Source organism: Oncorhynchus keta, chromosome 16, assembly GCF_023373465.1.
Source record: "Oncorhynchus keta strain PuntledgeMale-10-30-2019 chromosome 16, Oket_V2, whole genome shotgun sequence".
NCBI lineage: Eukaryota > Metazoa > Chordata > Actinopteri > Salmoniformes > Salmonidae > Oncorhynchus > Oncorhynchus keta.
In genome coordinates this window covers 8,380,619-8,406,645 of record NC_068436.1, presented here as the reverse complement: position 1 = coordinate 8,406,645, position 26,027 = coordinate 8,380,619, and the positions used below count along the sequence as shown (strand labels likewise).

Below are 26,027 nucleotides of genomic sequence, written 5' to 3'. Positions count from 1 at the left end.
AACAGATCAGTCTGTGTCTCTAAACCCAAGGATATGTTGCCAGGGTCCGTTGCTGTAGTGTAAGAACAAGACAGATCATCACCACCAGTGTCTAATGTGTCACCATCTCCACGGGAATTAACCATCCTCTGGTTCTGATGTAATACCGGTAAATACTCTGAGCCAGGAGGAGGAGGACAGCCCAGTCTCCCCAGCACCATTCTCTCTGGGTCTGATCTTTGGTCAGATCCTGAGTGTAAAAGCCTGTGTGTCACAGTTAAAGTCTCTGTGTCGGTCTCTGACTTGAGGACGTCGTTCGGCGTTCCACTGACCTCCATGATGCTGCGTCGGGTCTTGGGCTGGGGTGTGGCGGCGAGGTCCTCCGTGGATTCAGCGGGCGCTCCAATCTGGATGTCTCTGCTGTGCTGTGGGTCCTCCTCTCCTTCAGGCTTCTCCTGCTTGACCCCAGGATCTGCAGCCTCTGCATCCTGACAAGAAGAGAGGAGGTTGTTACCAGTACCTAGTTGAATTGGATAAAAATGTCATAGGGAAGTCTCACAAGCTCCTCTATGGCAGATACATAAGGATGTACATGTACGACAGTGAATAGTCTTTCTGAAAAACGGGACACATTTGATTTACAAAGTAACATTTTTTATGCAACTCTATTCCACTAACCTCAATCAAGATAATGTGCTGGGTTGAGGTTCCAATTTCCTCATCAGTGATTGGTTTGTCATCTCTCCATGTATTGTGTTCCCCTGGCTTCACAAAGCTCCTGTGGCTTCCAGTGAGATGTCCTTCACCTAAAAAAAAATATTTGGGGGAAAGAGGTGGTTAGATTAGCTACTGTCAATGCTCAATGGTATTTTGTCAAATAAAAAAATAAAATGTTTTTAAATGTTTTATCCCATATTTTTAAAAATGTGTATGATAGATATATATATATATATATATATACACTTTTTTTTAGAATATATATATACACTTTTTTTGGAATATATATATATATATATATATATATATATATACACACACTTTTTTTTTAGAATATACCTTTATTATTCCTCGCAAACCCTACCACTCCTCCCCCAATTGGAGTAAACTAAGAAACAATAACACTTAGGCTTCACTTTATACATACTATACACATTTTCAGACAATCTATTTTACAATAGTTATATTTTGTTTGTTTTTAGTCCTTGCCTTCCTCCATTTCTGATGTCCATCCAGTTTGATTTCTATTTGTAACTGTGCTATTTGACAACATTTCTGAACCTATATACATTTTACAGACCCCGTATGTTCTACATTTGTTATCTTGTTGTTATTAGTCCCACCCTTCAGCTCCATTCAACCCCTCCCATTTATCTCTTAACACCATCCATTTTGGATTTCTATTTGCCATATATTTTTCATTTGTATTTGCCATATATTTTTCATTTCTATTTGTCATATATTTTTCATTTGTATTTGTCATATATTTTTCATTTGTATTTGCCATATTTTTCAACTGTGCTGTGATGCTTCACAAAAGTACTGAACCTTTCTATTCTCATAGCTTCTACAGATTGTAAATAAAAAATAAAAAAATTGCTAAAATAATTATTGATCCAATAATTTGAAAAGACTGACTTTTCAAATCACTCAGTATTGCTCTCTGCAGCGTTAGTTCTAGGTAAATGTTACAATTCTTCCGCCATTCCTGGACCTGTGACCAAAAACGAGCTACATATGGACAGTACCAAAATAAAAGATCTAAGGACTCTGCCTCCTCGCAGCAAAATCTGCAGAGCTGGGAAGATTGTATCTCCCATATATATAAATATATAAAATGGGGGATATATATATATATATAATATTCTATTGGTTGCAAGAATTTGGTATAATCATTTACATTTTAAAATGTGAAGTTCCAGTGTCATTTTGCGTGTCAATTCATAGACCATGTGCCATGGAATCGGTATATCAAAAATGTCTTCCCAACTATTTTGCAATTTACATGGCACAGCTGTACATTTTTTTGTTCCTGAAATTAACCTATTTTTATTTATCACCATTTTCTTTAACTTTTGGTCTTTAATGCAGGGCCTGACAGACAAGTTCCTTACTTTTTCCCCCTTCCACTTGCCTCTTCCATTTTTGTGGTAATGCTGGTTGGTTGGTTGTAATTTTGGGTAGAGCAGACATTCCCATATGTCTGTGTTAGCTGCATGTGTGACATAACTCCACCAGTCCTATTTATGATATAATTACCAAAAACTATACCTTAAAAAAAAAAAGAAGATTTTATAAAAAAAATACATTGTTTAAAAAAAATCAATTAGTATATTTCAGTTTAACCACAATATTTGTTGTATTATTTGTTCAGTCTTTTCAGGTGGATTAAACAAAAGTTCCAAACAACTTTCTAAGGCTTGTTTAAAAAATAACAATATATTGGAGATGATTTCGTTTTCAAATAACCAAAAGTGAGCAGGTGTAATCTGAATAAAGGGAAAAAGGCCATTCTTGAACATGGGGTGAGACATTCTTACTAATTTACTAGAGAACCATTTTGGATTTAAGTATAACTTTTGTATGACTGATACCTTTAGTGAGAGGTCTAATGCTTTAATATTTAATCATTTCTGCCCTCTGAATTCACATTCATTATATAAATAGGCCCTTTTCATTTTGTCTGGCTTTGCCATTCCAAATAAAATTGAAACTTTTTTGTTCATGTAAATAAAAAAGCAGGTAACTAGGTGTAGGAAAAACCACAAGCAAATAGGTCAACTGTGATATGACCACGCGCTCTCACCACGCGCTCTCACCACTGGTGTCCCCCAGGGCTCTGTTCTAGGCCCTCTCTTATTCTCGCTATACACCAAGTCACTTGGCTCTGTCATAACCTCACATGGTCTCTCCTATCATTGCTATGCAGACGACACACAATTAATCTTCTCCTTTCCCCCTTCTGATGACCAGGTGGCAAATCGCATCTCTGCATGTCTGGCAGACATATCAGTGTGGATGACGGATCACCACCTCAAGCTGAACCTCAGCAAGACGGAGCTCCTCTTCCTCCCGGGGAAGGACTGCCCGTTCCATGATCTCGCCATCACGGTTGACAACTCCATTGTGTCCTCCTCCCAGAGCGCTAAGAACCTTGGCGTGATCCTGGACAACACCCTGACGTTCTCAACTAACATCAAGGCGGTGTCCCGTTCCTGTAGGTTCATGCTCTACAACATCCGCAGAGTACGACCCTGCCTCACACAGGAAGCGGCGCAGGTCCTAATCCAGGCACTTGTCATCTCCCGTCTTGATTACTGCAACTCGCTGTTGGCTGGGCTCCCTGCCTGTGCCATTAAACCCCTACAACTCATCCAGAACGCCGCAGCCCGTCTGGTGTTCAACCTTCCCAAGTTCTCTCACGTCACCCCGCTCCTCCGCTCTCTCCACTGGCTTCCAGTTGAAGCTCGCATCCGCTACAAGACCATGGTGCTCGCCTACGGAGCTGTGAGGGGAACGGCACCTCAGTACCTCCAGGCTCTGATCAGGCCCTACACCCAAACAAGGGCACTGCGTTCATCCACCTCTGGCCTGCTCGCCTCCCTACCACTGAGGAAGTACAGTTCCCGCTCAGCCCAGTCAAAACTGTTCGCTGCTCTGGCCCCCAATGGTGGAACAAACTCCCTCACGACGCCAGGACAGCGGAGTCAATCACCACCTTCCGGAGACACCTGAAACCCCACCTCTTCAAGGAATACCTAGGATAGGGTAAGTAAGGGTAAGTAATCCTTCTCACCCCCCCCCCCTTCCCCCAACAAGATTTAGATGCAAGTGGCTGTTCCACTGGTTGTCATAGGTGTTTGCACCAATTTGTAAGTCGCTCTGGATAAGAGCGTCTGCTAAATGACTTAAATGTAAATATGACTAAAGAGTTAATCAGGGCGATTTTTCCACAAATAGGTATTTTCCTTTCCATAGTAGCAAGATAATATCTAGTTTTGCTAACTTCGTATAAAAATGTATTGGAGTGAGATAATTTCTTTCGGGATATGTCTACAGAGTCTGTCCACATCCGCGTCAGACCCTTTTATTGGTAAACTACACAGTAATGTAAAAGTAGATTTTTTTAGTGATCCAATACGTAATATGGACTCTCTTGACCTTTTGTTTTATAGATGAGTACTAAATTGCAAGGCGTTTAAAGGCCAATATATTTTGTACAATATTGCCACTGTCTAGAATTGGTAAGGATCTAAGGTAACACTTCTCATAACTTCTTGATATAATATGTATTGATTGCTGTATTATGTTACATGCATCACATTGTTTTCATTGAGTAAATACTAAGAAATACAGTAAATCAAGAATTTGGTTAGAACATGATATTATGTCTTTGTGCAAGAAAGCTAAGTAATCAGGGGAATTATTGCATACTATCCAAAAATTGGCCCAAACCCAATTCTGGTTAACCATATATGTGGTTAACACATCTAAAATCATGAGCAGAGGAGAACAGGGCAACAGGGTTACTATACATAACTTTAACTCTTTCATTTTAAAAAAAAAAATATATATATATATATATATATTTTTTTTTTTTTAATCGGTTCTCCAAAATTGAAATATTCTAGGCATTTATATATAAACTCCAGTCGTACTTTATCAAAAGCCTTTTCAAAGTCAGCTATGAAAACCAGGCCCCGCAGCCTCTGCCTTCTCGTTCAGGCAATGTGTTTTTGGCGACAAAAGCATGAAACTTGGTATACTTGTACAATTCGGTTCCTTGTGGTTCCTTCACATTTTCGGATACAGAGGGGTCGCAAAAACGCCTCTTGGCGGCCGCGGCAGCCATTTTCCATTCCGCCATAACCAAATAATGTATTTTGCATCATATCTTCAGAATCAAACATGATAACACAGAATAGGTGATGTATACCCCTGTGTTTTGATGGTCAATGATTACAATGATACCATGCACATCATCACAAATGCCCCCTGGCTGCCGTGGAGGCCATTATGCTATTATGCCATTACTGGACAATGTATTTTCCATCATATTGTCTGAACCAAACATGATAACACAGGAAAGGTCTACCCCGTCATGACGTGACCTTTTTGGGTGAGGACCATAGCCCTCTCTCTCCCACCACAGGTTTGATGGTCATAAATTCCTAAAACACTTTACCCCCCTCAGCCAAAATGAAGGTTGAGAATCCCTTTGTTACCACAGAGAAAGACTGCAGTATGGTAACATCAAAAGGTTGAATAATTTAACAGTATTTCTTTATTCCAATCAGTTGGAGTGGTCCATGGACACTTAAGGAACAGTCATGTCAAGTTTGATTCATTTGGTGACCTCATGAAGGACAGGAGACACACATTACTGTTTCTCTGTATACACTTGTAAATTATGGGGTTTACATCTGAATGTTGTATAAAATAAATGATTGAGTATAGGAATACTTTTGAAAAGATGAAAAGTGATGTTAGCCTTCTAAATGAGTATGGGTTTTCATATAAAGTTAACTAGTCAGTGACCACACCCCGTGAGCACAGACATTTACATCGGCATCATAACTCTAATATAAAAGCCACTTCCAATTTTTTTTTTTTTTTTTTACATTAGTCAAGATAACGCCGGGATGGGGTCGCCACGTTTAAATGGCTACTACTCTCTAGAGACCAAAACATGCTGTTGTGAAGTGGTTTAAACTACAACTCTACAAAAGGACAAGACCAGAGAACGTGGAGATCATCCCCACGCTGAAATTGTGAAAATCTACAAACTAAAGACCAATTATTCGGGCTGCAGCTGTTTCAATACTTTAGTCTGGTAAACACATCCAATCTAAGAACATCTAGAATGGAACTCCATTATAACAACCTACAACCACGAAAGACCTTGGGACTTCTGGGGAACGCAACCAGAGACTCTCTGATGAACTATTATCCAGCAGTTTGTAACCTAACTAAGTTACACCAGCTCTGTCAGGAGGAATGGGCCAAAATTCCCCCAACTTATTGTGGGAAGCTTGTAGAAGGCTACCCGAAACGTTTGACCCAAATAAAACTATTTAAAGGCAAAGCTACCAAATACTAATTGAGTGTATGTCAACTTCTGACCCACCGGGAATTTAATGAAAGAAATAAAAGCTGAAATAAATCACTCTACTATTATTCTGACATTTCACATTCTTAAAATAAAGTGGCCTAAGAAAATTAATTTTTAGTAGTACGCACCAAAGGCAACATGAAAATAACTGGAGAAATCTGTCCAAGCATGTATTAAGTAAGTACTCAGGTGTTCACAGTTGGGATGTCACTTCAACTTCAAACCTGCCCAGCCAGTTCTTGGATCCAACGAAGGAAAATGGATTATTTGCTGTTGTCAAAACAATGCATGGTTCAAGTGTGCCTTTTCACATACAGAGAAAGGAGGAGGCACATGAAGTGTTCTGTGAGTCACTTCAATGCGGTGGTTCTGTAGCTCAGTTGGTAGAGCATGGCGCTTGTAACGCCAGGGTAGTGGGTTCGATTCCCGGGACCACCCATACGTAGAATGTATGCACACATGACTGTAAGTCGCTTTGGATAAAAGCGTCTGCTAAATGGCATATATTATTATTATATTATAATGCCCGTCTAACCATGAACTAGCACAACAATCAAGTGTTATTTTCTTTCAAATAGTTAGTGGCCTATTGTACATTACAGTGGAAAGTGAAAACATGAGGGAAGATGTTTTGTCGGAGATGGTAGAAAATAAATGGTTTGGAGAAAAAAAATGTCTGAGTTTCTGAAGCTCAATAAGAATAACAATAACAAGGCTATATACAGGGGGCACCGGTACCAAGTCAGGGCGCAGGGGTACAGGCTAGTTGAGGTAATCTGTACTTGTAGGTGGGGGCGAAGTGACTATGCATAGGTAACAAACAAACAGCGAGTAGTAGCAGTGTGCAAGGGGGGGGTCAATGTAAATTGTCCGGTGGCGATTTTTATGAATTGTTCAGCAGTCTAATGGCTTGGGGGTAGAAGCTGTTGAGGAGCCTTTTGGTCTTAGACGGCAAGCGCTCCGGTACCGCTTGCTGTGTGGTAGCAGAGAAAACAGTCTATAACTTGGGTCTCTGACAATTTTTAGGGCTTTCCTCTGACACCGCCTATTATATAGGTCCTGGATGGCAGGAAGCTTGGCCCCAGTGATGTACTGGGCCGTTTGCACTACCCTCTGTAGCACCTTACGGTCAGATGCCGAGCAGTTGCCATAACAGGAGGTGATGCAACCGGTCAGGATGCTCTCGATGGTGCAGCTGTAGAACATTTTGAGGATCTGGGGGCCCATGCCAAATCTTTTCAGTCTCATGAGCGGGGAAAGGGTTTTGTTGTGCCCTCTTCACAACTGTCTTGGTATGTTTGGACCATGATAGTTAGTTGGTGATGTGGACACCAAGGAACTTGAAACTCTCGACTCGTTCTACTACAGCCCCGTCGATGTTAATAGGGGCCTGTTCGGCCCGCCTTTTCCTGTAGTCCACGATCAGCTCCTTTGTCCTGCTCACATTGAGAGAGAGGTTGTTGTCCTGGCACCACACTGCCAGTTCTCTGACCTCCTCCCTATAGACCATCTCATTGTTGTCGGTGATCAGGCCACTGTTGTGTCGTCAGCAAACTTAATGATGGTGTTGGAGTTGTGTTTGGCCACGCAGTCGTGGGTGAACAGGGAGTACAGGAGGGAACTAAGTACACACCACTGAGGGGCCCCACTTTTGAGGATCAGCGTGGCGGACGTGTTGTTGCCTACTCTAACCACCTGGGGGCGGCCCGTCAGGAAGTCCAGGATCCAGTTGCAAAGGGAGGTGTTTAGTCCCAGTGTCCTTAGCTTAGAGATGAGCTTCGTGGGCACTATGGTGTTGAACGCTGAGCTGTAGTTGAACAGCATTCTCACATAGGTGTTCCTTTTGTCCAGGTGAGAAAGGGCGGTGTGGAGTGCGATTGAGATTGCATCATCTGTGGATCTGTTGGGGCGGTATGCAAATTGGAGTGGGCCTAGGGTGTCCGGGAGGATGCTGCTGATGTGAGCCATGGCCGGCCTTTCAAAGCACTTCATGGCTACCGACGTGAGTGCCACGGGGCGGTAATCATTTAGGCAGGTTACCTTCGCTTCCTTGGGCACAGGGACTATGGTGGTCTGCTTGTAGGTATTAAAGACTCCGTCAGGGAGAGGTTGAAAATGTCAGTGAAGACACTTGCCAGTTGGTCCGTGCATGCTTTGAGTACACGTCCTGGTAATCCATCTGGCCCAGCGGCTTTGTGAATATTGACCTGTTTAAAGGTTTTGTTCACATCGGCTACCGAGAGCGTTTTCACACAGCCATCCAGAACAGCTGGTGCTCTCGTGCATGCTTCAATGTTGCTTTCCTCAAAGTAAGCATAAAAGGTATTTAGCTCGTCTGGTAGGCTCGCTTCACTGAGCAGCTCGCATCTGGGTTTCCCTTTGTGGTCCGCAATAGTTTTCAAGCCCTGCCAGATCCGACGAGCGTGAGAGCCGGTGTAGTAGGATTCAATATTCATCTTGTGTTGTTGCCTTGCTTGTTTGATGGTTCGTCTGAGGGCATAGCAGGATTTTTTACAAGTGTCCTGATTAGTCTCCCACTCCTTGAAAGTGGCAGCTTTAGCCTTTAGCTCAATGCGCTTGTTTCCTGTAATCCATGGCTTCTGGTTGGGATATGTACGTACAGTCACTGTGGGGACGATGTCATTGATGCACTTATTGATGAAGCCGATGACTGAGGTGGTATATTCCTCAATGCCATTGGATGGAACATATTCCAGTCTGTGCAAGCAAAACAGTCCTGTAATGTAGTATCCATGTCATCTGACCACTTGCTTATTGAGCGAGTCACTGGTATTTCCTTAGAATTGTGGTCCGATTTGCCAAATGGAGGGAGGGGGAGAGCTTTGTATGCATCTCTGTGTGTGGAGTAAAGATGGTCTAGGAATTTTCCCCCCCTGGTTGCACATGTGACATGCTGGTAAAAATTTGGTAAAACTGATTTAATCCCGCCTGCATTAATTAAAGTCCCTGGCCACTAGGAGCGCCGCTTCTGGGTGAGCATTTTCTTCTTTGCTTATGGCCTTATAGCGTTGGTTGAGAGCGATCTTAGTGGCAGCTTCGCTTTGTGGTGGTGAATAGACGGCTACGAATAATACAGATGAGAACTCTCTTGGTAGATAGTGTGGTCGACAGCTTATCATAAGGTACTCTACCTCAGGCGAGCAATACCTCGAGACTTCTTTAATATTAGACATCGTGCACTAGCTGTTCTTGACAAAAAAGACACACACCCACACCCCTCGTCTTACCAGACGTAGTGTCTCTGTTCTGCTGGTGCATTGAAAACCTAGCCAGCTCTATATTGTCCGTTTCTTTGTTCTTTGCACGTTAGCAAGGAGAATGGAAGGCATTGGGAGTTTACTCGCTCGCCTCCGGCTTCTCAGAAGGATCCCTGATCTGCGTCCCCTTTTCCGGCGTCTTTTCTTCATGCAAAAAGCGTGGATATGTGCCTGTTCCAGTGAAAGCAGGATATCCTTCTCGTCGGACTCGTTAAAGGAAAAAGCTTATTCAAGTCTGCGGTGAGTAATTACTTTTCTGATGTCCAGAAGTTATTTTGGGTCATAAGAGATGGTAGCAGCAAAATGATGTACAAAAATAAGTTACACAAAACGCAAATTATTATATATTTTTTTTTAAATTGCACAATTGGTTGGGAGAACGTAAAACGTCAGCCATGTACTTCGGTGCCATCTTCATCTTTTTTTAAAATTGCTATAAAAACACAACAGGGAAGACTGTAATATTTACTGTTAACTCTTGTATAAATACTGTAGTGAAAAAAAACAGTAGTATATAGTATAGTAATTAGTATTTTTGTGGATTGTTGTATACTGTAGTCATTTTGCGGACTGTAATATACTGTAGTATTTACTGTCATTACCGAAGTATTACTTGTGTTTTTGTTTTTATTATCTTTGACATAAAAGTGGCTTTCTCCTTGAGGAAACCTACTGGAGAAATACTAAAAAAGCACATTTTACAGACCTGTAGGTAGGACTGGGGTCTGAACAGATTTTGTATAACCTGTATGGAACAATATGGTCTATATTTGGCATGTAGGTTTCTCACTTATGGGTGGAACAGAGTGGGATATGGGGAGAGTATATGCAAATTAAATACTGTAGTATTTACTATAGTAAAAAAAAGTGTTGTGTTTTTGCGGACATTATTGATCTATTTACTGCAGTGTTTTTTTGGCGAATAATACTATAGTATTCTACAGTATACTACAATATTTTAAAGTACGTAATACACATGATTGAGGGATACTACTGTGTGTATACTAAAGTTTACTATAGAAGTCTATTCTAAGTGTGGGCGGCAGGTAGCCTAATGTTTAGAGCGTTGGGCCAGTAACCAAAAGGTTGCTGGATCGATTCCCCGAACCGACAAGGTAAAAATATGTTTCTTCTCTTCAGAGTAGTGTCCAAGCTGACCTTCCCACCTCACCCATGCTGGCCAACGTTCATTGACGACATCCACGCATTCTCCTCCTCCTCCCTCACCCTCTACCCCTACCACTAAATCCTCAAGATTGGTTCCGTACATTGGTTCCGCATAGCAGGAGGCAATTAGTCAGCCAGGCCGGAACGCAGTGTAGTGGTGTCTTCAGGAGCTAAACTCATCTCTGCCCCGTCTCCTTTCTCCACGGCCAAAACTATATTGTTTGAGAGCTCTTTGGTTTGTCCTTTTGTTCTCACCTGTCCCTGATTGATTGAATAGCATGAAAAATCTTTGCTGTGAATGGTAAGGGAAGAAAAGAGAAGAGGGATTCTATCATCTCTGTCATGTATCTTCATTCTTTTTGTTGAAGAAGCATTGAGTGTATTTAAAAAATGGACATTAGGGTTACAATATACATGTTCATACTAAGATTTTGTGGATCGAAAAAGTGAGGTATGTTTGTCATAGCGGTAAGATACATTATTGATACAGTGTCAGTATGTGAAAGATTTCTGATTCGTTTTTTAGGTATTGTTGTAACTTTGATTCTGTTTTAGAGAGGCAAAAGGGAAAACCTCACAGTTACTGTAGGTTTAACATTTCAGCGCTACTGCTGCCTTTAAAACCACTAGACTGGCATGTTTATAGCTATAACCTGTTATCATCATCATCTTTAAGTGTAAATATTTACTTATGCAGAAACTGGTATCAGGCTTATTTTTCTCATATGAACCCAATTGTCTACACGGCAAGAGAAATACAATTGCTAAAATTGTCATGGCATATCATACCACTGTTTTACATGATTAATAACTGAATGTCCTCATCAATTTATCAATAATTATGATACGTTTCCACTGAGTTCATTTTAATGTGTTTGTTTTTGTCATTTTCAGTACCTCAAACGGATTATTTCGGACATACACATCATTGTAAGTTTTCTATACATACATTTTGGAAAATGTATTGCATAAATATACGTGATTGTGATCAAACGCGATGGTGTCCTGAGATAATCGGTGTTTTTTCTATGAATTTGTTTTCTACTTCTGTAGTCATAAAATAACGAATTCAGGGAAAGAAGATAGATGTAGAATCATCCTTAATCCCTACCACATACAAGTAGATGGCGATAGTACTGGTTTTGTTGACAGGCTAGTTTTAGTCACAGGTCATACTTTAGGGCTGCAGCTGGATAGTATTGAAATGTTCAGGGCCCCAAATTGTACAAGTGTTGCAAATTATATGCTTTATGAAAAAGTGAAAATAATGTTCATACATCGCCGGGACTATTCTGCGAAATGTACCTCTTGCCATTCCTCTGTATGCGTCGACGAGCTTGACACTTCTGGGACTGGTGAAGACGCGCTCTCGCATTGTCCTCTCTGCGCGCTCCCGTGACACCTTCAGTTCCAGAAGCTGTAGTTTCCTCCGTAATGACCTGTTTTCTTTCTGGCTTTGAATTATTTCCAAACGAAACACTGCATAGTCGTCATCTACGAGTTTGCAGACCTCTGCCACGGCTGCATTCGCTAGTACCTCCATGATGGAGGCTATTTGAGTGTGAAAAACCATATCGTTAGCCATTGTTAGTTAACCCTTAGCAGCTAGTAAGCGTTACCTAGATAACATTTAACAACCAAGTCCTGTTTCCAACGCGAATTAAAGACTACACTGGGTAAGTATGTGATGCTGTGCAGTTAAACGAGTCATATTTAGAGTTCCATGGTGTCAAAAACCGTATAAATAACAAAAATAAAAACTAACGTGGAAATCTCCTTGGTCACAGTTTACTTCCGTTTACACGGAGGTGAAAGGATGTTGTAGCCCAGGGGTGTGGTTAAATGAAAAGCGTTTGCGCGATGTTCTTTTAAATACGGTACTGCTTGTGACATTACACATTCATCAGGATATATTTCAAGATCAGAGCAGATATGAGGCTTAGGAGATCTGATTCATCAGCTAACATCACTTTTGGGGAATTCTGAAGCATTTATGTAATCAAAACGATCACAAAGGATTCATAAAGGTCATGTTACCTGACAGATGATATCTCATAGAACAAAATGTAAAATATATCCTAAACTTGTCTTAAACCTTATTTTCACCATTTATCCCAAAACCCCATGAGAGGCTAGGTACCTCTCATGGTGAACGCTCATCCTGACCCTGTCTGTATTCATGAGGTAGCTGAGGAAGGCTAGGCCCAGGCCTTCTATGAACCCAGTCACCATATGAGATCCTGAAAGAGAAGACAGACTTGCTGATAGACTACCACCAGGGGGGTCTCCCACCACTCTCTGTGAAGGCTGAAGCCCAGAGTGACCTGATCTGTTCATCATGGATACTGTGGTGTTTGTATCATAGGAACAGGAGGGTCTATCTCTATCAGGCCCTGCTCCATCCCTGCACTGAGACTGTGAAGAGAAGGGTCTGGGCTGCAGACTGGATCCCTGACTGGAGCCTCTGTCCTGGTGGTCATCAGAGAGACCGAGGTTGTTCAGTCCACCTGTCGACTGGTTGTGTTCTGTGTGGTGGTTGTGGTGGAGTCTCTGTCCTTCACTGTTGGGTCCTGGTTCCGATTCAGGAAGGAAGACCGACGGCTCCTGATCCAAGGGGGCGGGGTTTGTGACCTCAGAGGTCCAATCTCTCCCACCAGTAACACTAGATATCAGCAGGTCCTGATGGACTGCAAACTGTAAACACAAATTGTACAGAAAAGCATAAAGGTTTATATTAGAAACTCTGCTGTACACACAGACATGACATGATATTATAAAATGTTAACCACAGTCAAGCCCATCTCTAACACTGTGATTCAAGTACCTAACAATATGGAGCCATTGGAGTTTAATAAAAAAACATGTCCATGTGTGTTGATTTAAGAATGAAGTATAATGTTTTGGTTCGACTGAGAGAAGGGAAACTCAGTCCCTAAAATTATGAACAACAAAAAAAGAATGTTGATTTTGTATTTCATTTCAACAAAATGGTTACACTCACATAACATGAAGTACAGTACTTTTATTGCACAAAATTATATGTGACAAAAATAACTTTTGTCACTATTGTTAACACTACATTTTCTGTAAATCTGGTACCCTCGCTTTGATAAAATGTGTTTTAGAATACTTTGGATAAGGTTCAACATTACATTACACACAGCTTCACTAATTCATGTCAAGTAAACATTAATTAAGGCACTATCATCTCATTATAAAACACCAGCATCAAACAGGATAAGGTTGACTCTTCATCAGTGAAGCATTTTTACAGACACCATCACCATATCATCTATTCTGCTTCATCATACTCATTATTTCCTCAATTCACCTCATCCAGTTCCATATACATCCAAAACCAACAGAATTAACTACAAACTAACTAGTACTACATTACATGTCACTATACTCTGTACATGGGCCTTGTGCATTTTCTGCTGGTGTATCCGGAGGTAGCTCCTCTCTGAGAACCTCTTCCCTCAGTTAGTACAAGTAAACGACCTCTCTCCTGTGTGGACCTTCGGGGGCATCGTCACCTGATGCTGAACCTCTTCCCACACTGGGGCCAGCTGTAGGATTTCCCCTCTGTGTGGACCCTCTGGTGCCTCTTCAGGTTGGACAAGTGGGAGAAACTGACCTGGCACAGGTGGCACCCAATTGATTTCTTCCCCATGTGCATCCTCCAACAGTTTGAGAAAATTGAACACGGGAAGCGCTTCTCTTTGGTGCTGCCACCTTCACTGATTCCGCCTCTACTACTGTTATTTGTCAAAGGGCTTGTGTAGCTACTTAGCGTTGAGGCACTGGCATTATCTGAGGTCTGGTTTAACATTAAGAGTATGTGAGGATGATGAAGGACAGGGAGTGTCTGTGTTGTCACAGGGTCCATGTTCCAGTTAATAGATCCTATAGAAGGCAGGCTGAAGGCAGCACCTGTTATGGGTTAAAACCTCTTCCTGCAGATGGTTGGCGGGAGGCTAAGATGCGTCGGCCATCTTTTGTCTACTCAGCAGGTCAATGTTCTCTGGTCCATCTTCTATTGTCTCATCTTTGACCAGCAGCAGATCAGGCTTCCCATCCTCCTTGTCTACTGGCTGTAAGAGATACAGAGTGAGAGGATGTTGAATCAAGACATCTGATATGAGCACCCTGCTTTGGAGCATCTTCTGATTGGGCAATGAGGGATTGCTATGAGTACTATGCAAACATGTTAGTTTGTTTGATACTATTCAAACATGTTAGTTGATTTGATTACTTGACACTTTAATGGTTTGATAATTCAAAGAGATGGTACCACACTTAATGTAAAATGATTCAAGACCTGGGACTGTATCCACAAAGAGTCTCTGAGTAGAAGTCCTGATCGAGGACCAGATCTTCACCTGTCTAGATGATCAAAAAACAAATAAAGCAACACCTTATGGCATGACGCCTACCTCATGTGACCTACTTGTTGTGTGTATGTACTGAACATGTATGTGTAACTGATAGATGCACACACATACATTACATGTTAATGTTTTTAAATGTATGTAAATTGTAGTCTTTTTTTGTTATGGGCTCCCGAGTGGCGCAGTGGTCTAAGGCACTGCATCTCCGTGCTTGAGGCGTCACTACAGACATCCTGGTTCGATTCCAGGCTGTATCACAACCGGCCGTGATTGGGAGTCCCATAGTTTTGGGGCACTCCTGAGAGTTCCTCAAGTACACCAGTTGAAAACCACTGCTATGGACTACAAGGCAGGGGAACCCTAACCATATTTTCATCCCTGTTCTACGGGAGAACATGGTTCCAGGGCTCACTGTGAAACCCTCTCAGCCCTTTTTAGGTTCTGAGATGTGTTTTTCCTCTACATGGCAAAGATAACTTGGATCTGTTATGGAGAACCCTCTCCATTTAACTAGAGATCAGTCAGTATAATAATGATTTACTTTACTTTCTAGGTCTTAGAGAAGAAGGGGGATGGGACGGCGCCCTCACCAAGGCGCCAGAGCCCCAAACAGCTATCTGGTACACTCTAATCCACAAAGCTTTCGATTTTTCTCGTTTGGAATTTACTGCGATTGGTTCACGCAACCGGGCCTCTGCCTACCCATTTTACAGGAGTTAGCATACCAAATGTATGTGGACACCTGCTCGTAGAACATCTCATTCCAAAATCATGGGCATTAATATGGAGTTGAAATTTGACGAACTGACTTGGAAAGGTGGCATCCTATGACGGTGCCACGTTGAAAACAACTGAGCTCTTCAGTAAGGCCATTCTACTGTCAATGTTTGTCTATGAAGATTGCATGGCGGTGTGCTCGATTTTATACACCTGTCAGCAACAAGTATTGCTGAAATAGACAAATCCACTAATTTGAAGAGGTGTCTACATACACTATATATGCAAAAGTATCTTCGCTCTTGACAAACCTCCTCCATGGAGCAGGGCCAAGACATACCAGTTACTTAGCAGTCATTTCCTTTTTCCTCCGGCTATACTGCCTGACGTCTTAGGTCAGCCGCTGGCTGCTCTGTCCCGAGAAAGCCTGCTTCCCGCATCTATCCGGACTGACTTGCTGCAGCCTGGTAAAAGCAATGACCCTGTGAGGGCCCTGGGAGACCCCATCCCCATACCGGTGACCACCCCATCTGGGGTAAGAGCTGACACACCCATCAAAATAGGGTGATGTCGTATGCTTTTCCTCTTATGTTGCCTACCCTCCTTTTCCCGTATAAACGGAGCAAGGTAATAGTGCCTTCCCCTCATCTTCGAGTCCCTCGATGACCAGTGACTTTCCGGTCGGGAGCTACACCCTGCTCACGACCAGTCCTGGCAGCTATCGTCATTCAGGGTTTTTACCAAAGAGATCAAAGCAATTTTCTTACCTCACCCAGATGCTTTAGCATAGCCAGTAATAAAATGTTTAAAAAGGAAGTAAGGGCCCGCGACTTGGAAGAGAGTGCACACTCTCTGTTTTACAGTTGTTGAGTTTAGTGGTATGACGAAACAGATTGTTCCTTCCTACACTGTTTCCCATGGTCTTATGTTCCCTGCAGGACTTTTCTGGATGGAGAGATGGTTTGTTAAGGTCCTCTAGTCGCTTTTATTGGCTTGCCAAGGTACGAACAGTAATAGAGTTTATCCGTAACTGTTATGTCGTTTCTAGGGGGGCACGTTGCTAACTCAGTCATCCTGGGACATGTCTATTGTGTTTAAGATACTTTGTGGTGTCCTTTGAGTGTATGGACTGTGCTCTACCAGACACTGTTTGCACCTGTATAATGCCCAGGGTCTTTCAGGTTAATGTACTTAACCCCATCCTTTGGCCCAGGTCGACATTTTCTCATTGGCGACAGCTTGGAACCTATGGCTTTTCGCCTGTCACCTTCCCCAGAAGGGCGTCCCCATCATTGTCCAGTATGCGCATTGCACATCTACTTGGATTGAACGAGAGCTCATGCTAGGGTGTTGTGATTTTCGCTCATTGGGCTGCCACCCTCGAAAGGTCTTTCTCTCTTCAATGGTATCCTGCCGGAACTATTATATTGATTTATAATGGTGAGGGAGACAGTCATTTTGTTGGTGCTTACTCCCTTAGTTTCAGAGCCTCTGAGGGTTGCTGATGTTAAGACTACCCTGGCTAGGCCTCCCGAGTGGTGCAGTGGTCTAAGGCACTGAATCACAGTGCTAGCTGTGCCACTAGAGATTCTGGGTTCAAGTCCAGGCTATGTCGCAGCCGGCCGCGACCGAGAGACCCATAGGGCGGCGCACAATTGGGAGGGTTTGGCCGGCAGGGATGTTCTTGTCCCATCGCACACTAGCAACTCCTGTGGCGGGCAGTGCACACTGACACTGTCGCCAGGTGTACAGTGTTTCCTCCGACACATTGGTGCGGCTGGCTTCCGGGTTAAGTGGGCATTGTGTCAAGAAGCAGTGCGGCTTGGTTGGGTTGTTTCGGAGGATGCACAGCTCTCGTCTTTCCCGAGTCCATACGGGAGTGGCAGCGATGAGACAAGACTTAACTACCAATTGGATACAACGAAATTGGGGAGAAAAAGGGGTTAAAAAAAGCAAGCATTTGAAAGACCTTAAGGTTACTTTCATAACCCTGCTTCCCTGATAATATGAGTGAGATGTAATATCGCATTTCCCTGCTCGCAAAGGCGGAAGAGAAGCATGCTTGTGAATGACCCAAGGGTGGGAGAATGGCTCCTTATAAAGGAGGTTAGGACCTCACCTCATTCGCCACTATACCTGTCTGTCTCCAACATACACTTTTGATAGGTCCTTCCAAGAGTATTGGTGATCCTGACGAATCCCCATATGTGATATCGAAACAAGTATTTGAAAGAGAACCGGGGATATGAAAGTAACCTTAAGTTATAACACTTTGTCGGTGTATGCATAATAGGGCGAGGTCAGATGTGATGTGTAATGGGAATTTTAATGTTTGTGCTTTTCTTATAACACATTTCTGTATTCTATTCATGTGCTGTTCTATAAACCAATTTCTGTGCTCATGCAAGTGGTTGACTGAACAATTCCTCCTCTTATCAGGAGCTGCAATTTGGCAGTACGCCCAGACCTTGTTTTGAGAACAAACTAAAGATGTCTCAGCATAGAGAGGAGAAGCTTCATGAGGTATTGGTCTGTCACATGTTATGAAACGGTAATGATTAATTAATTATGCTCAAATAACTTGTCTGTGTATAGCCGTATGTAAGGCAACTGCTGGGTCTGCCCAGGGAGAGCTCCTGATTGACATGTGTACTGTGGTTCACTGAGTTGGTTGAAACCTCTCCAGCACTGACAGTAAACAAACAATGATTCATTTGATTGTCCCTGTGTAAGAATTTTTCCACAAAAGATGTATATTAAACCGTCTCAATGAGTCTTAGAATGAAAAGTTCCATTTTGTGTTTATTTAACATAAACAAGTTAAATACAACATATGAAAACAACACAAAACTCCATAAACTGCATAAATTCTCATTAAAAGTGTCTTGGGAAAAAAAATGAAGTAGTTGAGTAATGAAATAGGCATTTGAGAACATCATAAAGCATTCACAGTACAACCACAATATGTAACAGACTGGGGACCAGCTCCCCGTCATCCAGGACCTCTGTATCAGGCGGTGTCAAAAGAAGGCCCAAAATATGAAAGATGGTGCCGTACTGTATTGTATGGTTGCCATCTTGCAAGCTCCAACTTCATTTTGCTATTTTGTGATTCTTTTGGCGTTAATCGTTACATTTTTTGCACTAAATGTATTCACTATCATTTCTTATGATTGACAAGAACTTCTGAACATCAGATTGACAGTTATTAACCTCAATTCCGGACTTCGACTCATCTGCCCAGGGTTCTTTGTGTACCTAAGACACAATCTTCGGGCTTGAGGGATGAGAGCGGGCGCCCTGGTGAGACTAAGGCGAAGGGAAAACCGGCCACCACTTCCCTCGATTCTATTGGCCAGTCACTTGATAATAAGATCGATGACCTCCGATCATGGATTTGCTACCAACGAAACTCTCGTAACTGCAATATTCTCTTTTTCTGAAACATGGCTTTCAGACTAGGTATTCCCCCTACCCAACTTCTATCAACACTTGTCCTTTGCCACTCGTGGCGATAAAGTCCTAGACCACTGTTACTCAACCCACAAGCAAGCATACAAGGCCCTCCCTCGTCTCCCCTTCTGCAAATCAGATGATAACTCTACACTCCTGCTTCCTGTTTACAAACAGAAGCTCAAACAGGAAGTACCTGTGATGCGCTCTGTAGATTTTCCCGGTCAGAGGAATAAGGCAACCCCACAGAGTTACACACACTAAATAACTTTTATTTCCAGAGGACATATGAGATGGATGTGCTTTTCTGTCCCTGCAATACAACAGTCTTGTCCACTTGAAGAGAGACTAAGAAGGCTCTGACCTGAGCAGGCAGAAGGACTGTCAGGTGTCCTGCCCCCTAGCAACCTATCGGTGGCCTGGTAGCAGAGGTCACTGGGAGTTTGGGAGAGACAGTTTATGATCCCCAAGTCTCTCTGGCACAGTCTGGGGGATGGGTTGGAGATATAGAATTCCCTTCCTGTGAGTTTTCTAACAGCCACCAATAAATATGGGTAACATATTTACAGAAAGAAGGATTGACAAGTAGTGTCAACAAAGTCAGCTGGGAGCCCTCCTCGACCAGCTATGTTCCGCCACCCCCATGTCGCCCTCTGTCAGTGGCAAGTAAGGAGTGCTTACTTAGCCACACAAGGAGACTATATGACTGTAGTGTCGCTTTAATGACTTGTGATTGGCCAACAAGCTATATCCGCCACTCTGCATAGGCTATTCCAGTTGAGCAGTACTATTAACTTTTTATCCACAAATCTGTGCCCATCGCAGTTATAATCGACTGTGAAGCCATTAGGCCTATATATTCGTTTGGGTTCACAGTGCGGACCGAACCGAGGTGTACGAATACAATACCATTACAGCCCTACTGGACTGTAATCACTGCCGTTTTACGGGCTCCTGACCAATTCAGCTATTTTGTGTTTTTCTTTTAGCTGATCTTACCTTTTTTAGTACATAATGTTTCCGCCATTATTTCCTATGATCTAAAATAGTTTTCTGGGCATCAGAACAGCGATCACTAACCTTGATTTTGATGAAGATTTCTACTTCAATGAGTCGGCGGCGCGGGACATATTGCTTACACCCGACCTGGCCATAATCCCAGAGACTTAGAGGAGAAAGAGGCGGCGGCGTAAACCAGGCTGATTTGCGGGCACCCTGATGTGCGTCGCGGAGTGAATAAACCACATCCGCTCTCCGTTCTATTGGCGGACATACAATCACTGGAGTACAAACTGGACGAGCTCTGTTCGAGTCTATCATATCAACGGGACCTGAATAACTGTAATATCCTATGTTTCTCTGAGTCCTGGCTGAACAAGGACATGGATAATATACATCTGGCTGGTTTTTCTATGCATCGGCAGGAGAGCAGCAGCTTTGGGTAAACTTAGGGGGGAGGTGTGTCTTTGTTAACAACAGCTGGTGCGCAATCTCTAATATTAAAGAAATCTCAAGATGCTGCTAGCCTGAGCTAGAATACCTCATGATAAGCTGTAGAACATACTATTTACTAAGAGAATTTCCATCTATATTTTTCGTAGCTGTCTATTTAACAGCACAAACCGATGCAAACTGTATAGGGCCATAAGCAAACAAGAAAATGCTCATCCAGAAGCGGCGCTCCTAGTGGCCAGTGATTTTAATGTAGTGAAACTGATATCCGTTTTACCTAATGCAACTAGAGGCGAAAAAAACCTCTAGATAAGCTTTACGCCACACACAGAAACACAAATCTCACCCTCCATTTGGAAAATCTGACCATTACTCTCTATCCTCCTGATTCCTGCACACAAGCAAAAACTCAAAACGGGAAGTACAAGTGCAAGTGGTACTGGTAATGGTACGATGAAGGTAATGCTAACCTACAGGACTGTTTGAAGAGTTTACCACATTGATCACCAGCTTCATAAATAAGTGCATTTACAATGTCGTCCCCACAGTGACCGTACGTGCAGATCCCAACCAGGAGGGTAGGCAACAACACATCCGCCACACTGATCTCAACACGGGGGCCCCTCAGGGGTGCGTGCTCAGTCCCCTCCTTTACTCTCTGTTCACCCACAACTTCCGTGCACTACTCCAACACCCTCATTAAGTTTGCTGACAACACGACGGTGGTACACCTGATCACCGATGACAAGGAGGCAGCCTATAGGGAGGAGGTCATAGACCTTGCAGTGTCGTACTAGGACAACAACTTCTCCCTCAATGTCGGCAAGACAAAGGAGCTGATCGTGGACTACAGGAAACGGATTGCCGAGCAAGCCCCGATTCACATCGACTGGGCTGTAGTGTAGCAGGTCGAGAGCTTCAAGTTTCTCGGTGTCCAAATCACTAAGGATCTATCATGGTCCAAACACACCAACACAGTTGTGAAGAGGGCACGACAATGCCTCTTCACCCTCAGGAGGATGAAAAGATTTGGCATGGACCCCTCAGATCCTCAAAGTTCTACAGCTGCACCATTGAGAGCATCTTGACTGGCTGCCTCACCGCTTGGTATGGCATTGGGTATTATGTTTTTAGAAATGTTTACAAATTATAGAAAAATTAAAAGTTTAAATGTCTTGAGTCAATAAGTATTCAACCATTTTGTTATGGCAAGCCTAAATAAGTTCAGGACAAAAGAATGTGCTTAACAAGTCACATAATACGGACACTGTGTGCAATAATAGTGTTTAACATGATTTTTAAATGACTACCCCATCTCTGTGCCCCACACATAATTATCTGTAAGGCCTAGTACCTAACTATATGTACATAGCTACTTCCATTACCTCGTACCCCTGCACATCGACTCGGTGCTGCTACTCCCTGTAGCCATGTTATTTTTACTCGTTATTGTTAATTTGTCTATTTTTTTACTCTAATTACTTTATAAAAATGCATCTTTAACTCTGCATTGTTGGATAAGGATCTGTAAGTATTTCATTGTTAGTCTACACCTGTTGTTTATGAATCATGTAACAAATACAATTGAATTTGACTTTTTAGGCTTAAATATGCCTTATATCACACAATGTCTTGATGCAATATTCTACCCAGGAATATTCAACACAGATTCTGTTACTGACGTTATTCCAAACGCATCTGTCGATCTTTTCTGCAGACAACAATGAAAACTAATCTTGGACTTAATGCAGGGTTTGATCTAAACGTCAGAAGCTATCGAGTGGAATGGTTACTTTCTATGCTCAAAAGTGGAATGTTTTTTCTGCTGGTGTATCCTGAGGTAGCTCAGTGCGTACAAGCAAACAGCTTTTCTCCTGTGTGGACCTTCAGGTGCATCTTGAGCTGGTCCTGTCGGGAGAACCTCTTCTCACAGTGGGGACAGCTATAGGGTTTCTCCCCTGTGTGGACCCTCTGGTGCCTCTTCAGGTGGCCAGCCTGGGCGAAGCGCATATTACACTGGGTACAGCTGAAGGGTTTCACCCCTGTGTGGACCCTCTGGTGCCTCTTCAGGTCACCAGCCTGGACGAAGCGCATATGACACTGGGTACACCTGAAGCGTTTCTCCCCTGTGTGGATCCTCTGGTGGATCTTCACTTTCTGGGGGCAGCTGAAGCCTTTGTTACAGAACATGCAGAGGAACCGTTTCTCTTTAACATTGCCTGATGTGGCTGCCCCTTCCTGAGCCTGGGCTGTAGCCCTGTCATTTGAGTTCAATACCTGATCAAAAAGGCAGTTGTGTGAATCGGAAGGCCCCATCGATGTGGACACGAGGTCACGATCTCTGAGCACGAGTAAAGGGGAGTGGGTTGTGACGTTTGGATTAGTTTCTAAACATTCCCTGTAATCTAAGAAATCTCTTCCCTGTGAGTGTCCGTCTCCTAGGTGACTATCTGCATTCCATGTGGGAGGAACGTCGCCCTCCACTTTCACAATCACTTCATCTACAACCAGACCCTCTCCTTTCTTATCTAGGCACCCTTCAGAGTGTACACGACTACTGTACCGGTTCCAGTCCCCTCTAGACAGATCAGTCTGTGTCTCTAAACCCAAGGGCATGTTGTCAGGGTCCATCTCTGTAGCGTAAAAACAAGACGGATCACTGCCAGTCTCTAATGCGTCACCTGAGTCCCGATGGGAATGAACCATCCTCGGATTTGGGTTACCGTAAAGTAAATACTCTGAACTGGGAGCCAGAGGACAGCCCAGTGGCCTCAGCCCCAGTCTCTCTGGGTCTGATCTGTGGTCAGATCCTGTGTGTAAGAGCCTTTGTGTTACAGTTAAAGTCTCTGTGTCGGTCTCTGACTTGACGACGGCGTTCAGCGTTCCATTGACCTCCGTGATGATGCGTCGGGTCCTGGGCTGCACCGCGGTCACGTGGTCCTCCGTGGTAACAAGGGGTGCAACTACAGCCGCTTCTCCAGTCTGGATGTCTCTGCTGTGTTGTGGATCCTCCCCTTCAGTCCTCTCCTGCTTGACCAGAGACGATCCTCCAGAACCTGCCGCCACAACATCTGCTGACTGACACAAGAAGAGAGGAGGTTATTACAGGTACATGAGTTGAATTGGATAACAACATCACAGGGAAGTCGCACAAGCTCCGTTATGGCCAATAAATGAGGATGTACCACAGAGATAGATAGGACTCTAGTGCCCAAAATCCTGTTTTAGCATGGGCAAAGCTATTGAGGACGTACATCGATGCCGATTATGGCCGATTACATTGCAATCCACGAGGAAACTGCGTGGCAGGCTGACCACCTGTTTCGAGAGTGCAGCATCAAAAGGACCCGGTGGCTGCAAGGAGCCAAAGTAAGTTGCTAGCTAGCTTTTGTTTTCGAAATGATAGTTTCCGGATTTGACCATATAAATGACCTAAGGCTCGTATTTCTGTGTGTTTATTATAATTAATTCTGATTTAATATTTGATAGAGCAGTCTGACTGAGTGGTGGTAGGCTGCAGCAGGCTCATACGCATTCATTCAAACAGCACTTTCCTGCGTTTGCCAGCAGCTCTCAGCAATGCTTGATGCACAGCGCTGCTTATGATTTCAAGCCTATCAACTCCTGAGATTAGCCTGGCAATACTATAGTGCCTATAAGAACATCCAATAGTCAAAAGGTATATGAAATATAAATGGTATAGAGAGAAATAGTCCTATAATTCCTATAATAACTACAACCCAAAACTTCTTAACTGGGAATATTGAAGATTCACGTTAAAAGGAACGACCAGCTTTCAAATGTTCTCATCATAGGAGCAAGGAACTTAAACGTTAGCTTTTTTACATGGCACATATTGCACTTACTTTCTTCTCCAACACTGTGTTTTTGCATTATTTAAACCAAACTGGCTCTAACCAGAATAGAAAGAGGAGTGGGAGGCCCCGATAAGCAACTGAGCAAGAGGACAAGTACATTAGTGTCTAGTTTGAGAAACAGACGCCTCACAAGTCCTCAACTGGCAGCTTCATTAAATAGCACCCGCAGAACACCAGTCTCAACGTCAACAGTGGAGAGGCGACTAAAGGATGCTGGCATTTCTAAAAACATGTTTTCACTTTGTCATTATAAGGTATTGTGTGTAGATGGGTGAGAGAAAAAAGCAATTGAATCCATTTTGGATTAAGGGTATAACACAACAAACGGTATAATAAGTCAGGGGGTATGAATCCTTTCTGACACACTATTATGCTTACCTCTATCGTGATGATGTGCTGGGTTGAGGTTCCTCTCCCCTCATCAAAGGTGATTGGTTGGTCATCTCTCCATGTATTGTGTCCCGCTGGCTTCCCAAAGCTCCTGTAGCGTCCAGTGAGATGTCCTTCACCTGAGAGAGTGATTGAGGGGTGCTTAGGTTAGCCAACGTCAATGCTCAACTGTATATTGGACACTACTGACAATGTCTAGAATTGTCAAGGATGTTAGGTAACACTTTTAGTAACTTCTTGCAAGATCGCTAAGTAATCAGAGGAATTATTGAATACTATCCAAACACATACAGGGAGGGACCGGGCAAAATGTACCTCTTGCCATTCCTCTATATCGGTCGAGGATCTTGACACTTCTGGGACGACTGGCGATGATGCGCTCTCGCATTGTCCTCTCTGCGCGCTCCCGCGACACCTTTAGTTCCAATAGCTGAAGTTTCCTCTTCAATGCGCCGTTTTCTTTCTGGCTTTGACTTATTTCTAAACGAAACACTGCATAGTCGTCGTCTACTAGTTTACAGATCTCTGCCACGGCTGCATTCGCTAGCACCTCCACGATGGAGGCTATTTGAGTGTGAAAAATCATAACGTTACGGTTACAATTAGCCAACGTTAGCAGCGTTACCTAGATAACATCTATCAACCCCAAGTCCTGTCTCCAACGCAAATTAAATACTACCTGAGGTAAGTATGCTATGCTGTACGGTTCGATTGGTCATATTTTGAGGTCCAGGGTGTTAATAAACGTCTAAATGACGATGCTAACTTGGAAATAGTTTGTTGTCGCTGTTCACTTCCGCTTACACTGAATAGAGAGGATCGTATTGGCATAAGTCATAGGTCAAAGGGTGTGGTGAAATACAATAAAAAATTATGCGTGCTGTTCTTTGAACTACGGTACTGCTTATTACGTTACACATAAATTCAACTACGGTCAATATCTTTTAAGCTCATGTTTAGAAATAATACTGTGTTAGTAAGAGTACAAAATAATATTACTTTATTCAGCTCAGTAAGGTAAATATTAAACTGTCCTTGATATAGCTTAGGTTTACTGTCTATATAAAAACAGGTAGTTACACAATCCTGTTTCAAATGACAATTTAACAAAGGGTTAACGAGGGGTATGTGGTTAATTACCCTCACCCCAAGACACATGATAACTATACTATGTCAGATAAAGAATGGTTCCCTTTGTACATCTCAGCCACTT

General features: G+C 43.0%; 3 protein-coding genes and 1 pseudogene across 5 annotated transcripts in view; all 4 read right to left on the bottom strand.

The window, feature by feature from the left end:
* The window catches only part of LOC118395477 (zinc finger protein 311-like), a 103,198-nt gene that overhangs the window by 64,349 nt on the left and 12,822 nt on the right, over positions 1–26,027 (bottom strand). The window lies entirely within an intron of this gene.
* The window catches only part of LOC118395475 (zinc finger and BTB domain-containing protein 41-like), a 55,498-nt gene that overhangs the window by 17,309 nt on the left and 12,162 nt on the right, over positions 1–26,027 (bottom strand). Inside the window, exons 1-3 of one of the 2 annotated variants that reach the window (XM_052465092.1) lie at positions 11,839–12,478; positions 658–785; positions 312–467 (exon numbers count right to left, since the gene is read on the bottom strand). The exons of the other annotated variant lie outside the window; for it this stretch is intronic. Of the exons in view, the coding sequence (XP_052321052.1) occupies positions 312–467; positions 658–785; positions 11,839–12,118 (564 nt within the window). The 5' untranslated portion in view covers positions 12,119–12,478. Of the gene's footprint in view, positions 1–311; positions 468–657; positions 786–11,838; positions 12,479–26,027 lie in introns of those variants that run through there. 2 annotated transcript variants of the gene reach the window in all.
* On the bottom strand, positions 10,013–10,065 carry LOC118395694 (uncharacterized; annotated as a pseudogene).
* Positions 18,424–25,652, bottom strand: LOC118395478 (PR domain zinc finger protein 14-like). 2 transcript variants are annotated; one of them, XM_035789293.2, is made up of 3 exons: positions 25,106–25,652; positions 24,803–24,933; positions 18,424–23,624 (listed from the first exon to the last, which is right to left on the bottom strand). In XM_035789293.2, the coding sequence occupies exons 1-3, from the start codon at positions 25,398–25,400 to the stop codon at positions 22,392–22,394; spliced, it is 1,659 nt and encodes a 552-aa protein (XP_035645186.1). In that variant the 5' UTR covers positions 25,401–25,652; the 3' UTR covers positions 18,424–22,391. The 2 variants fall into 2 exon arrangements, with proteins under 2 accessions (XP_035645186.1, XP_035645187.1); XM_035789294.2 differs by having other exon boundaries at positions 25,130–25,651.

Coding starts and splice junctions, on each gene's coding strand:
- LOC118395478 (XM_035789293.2), bottom strand. CDS start 25,400: ATGATTTTTCACACTCAAATAGCCTCCATCGTGGAGGTGCTAGCGAAT. Junction 24,934..25,105: donor ATTTTGCCCGGTCCCTCCCT/GTATGTGTTTGG, acceptor TCACTCTCTCAG/GTGAAGGACATCTCACTGGA. Junction 23,625..24,802: donor AGCACATCATCACGATAGAG/GTAAGCATAATA, acceptor TTCTTGTGTCAG/TCAGCAGATGTTGTGGCGGC.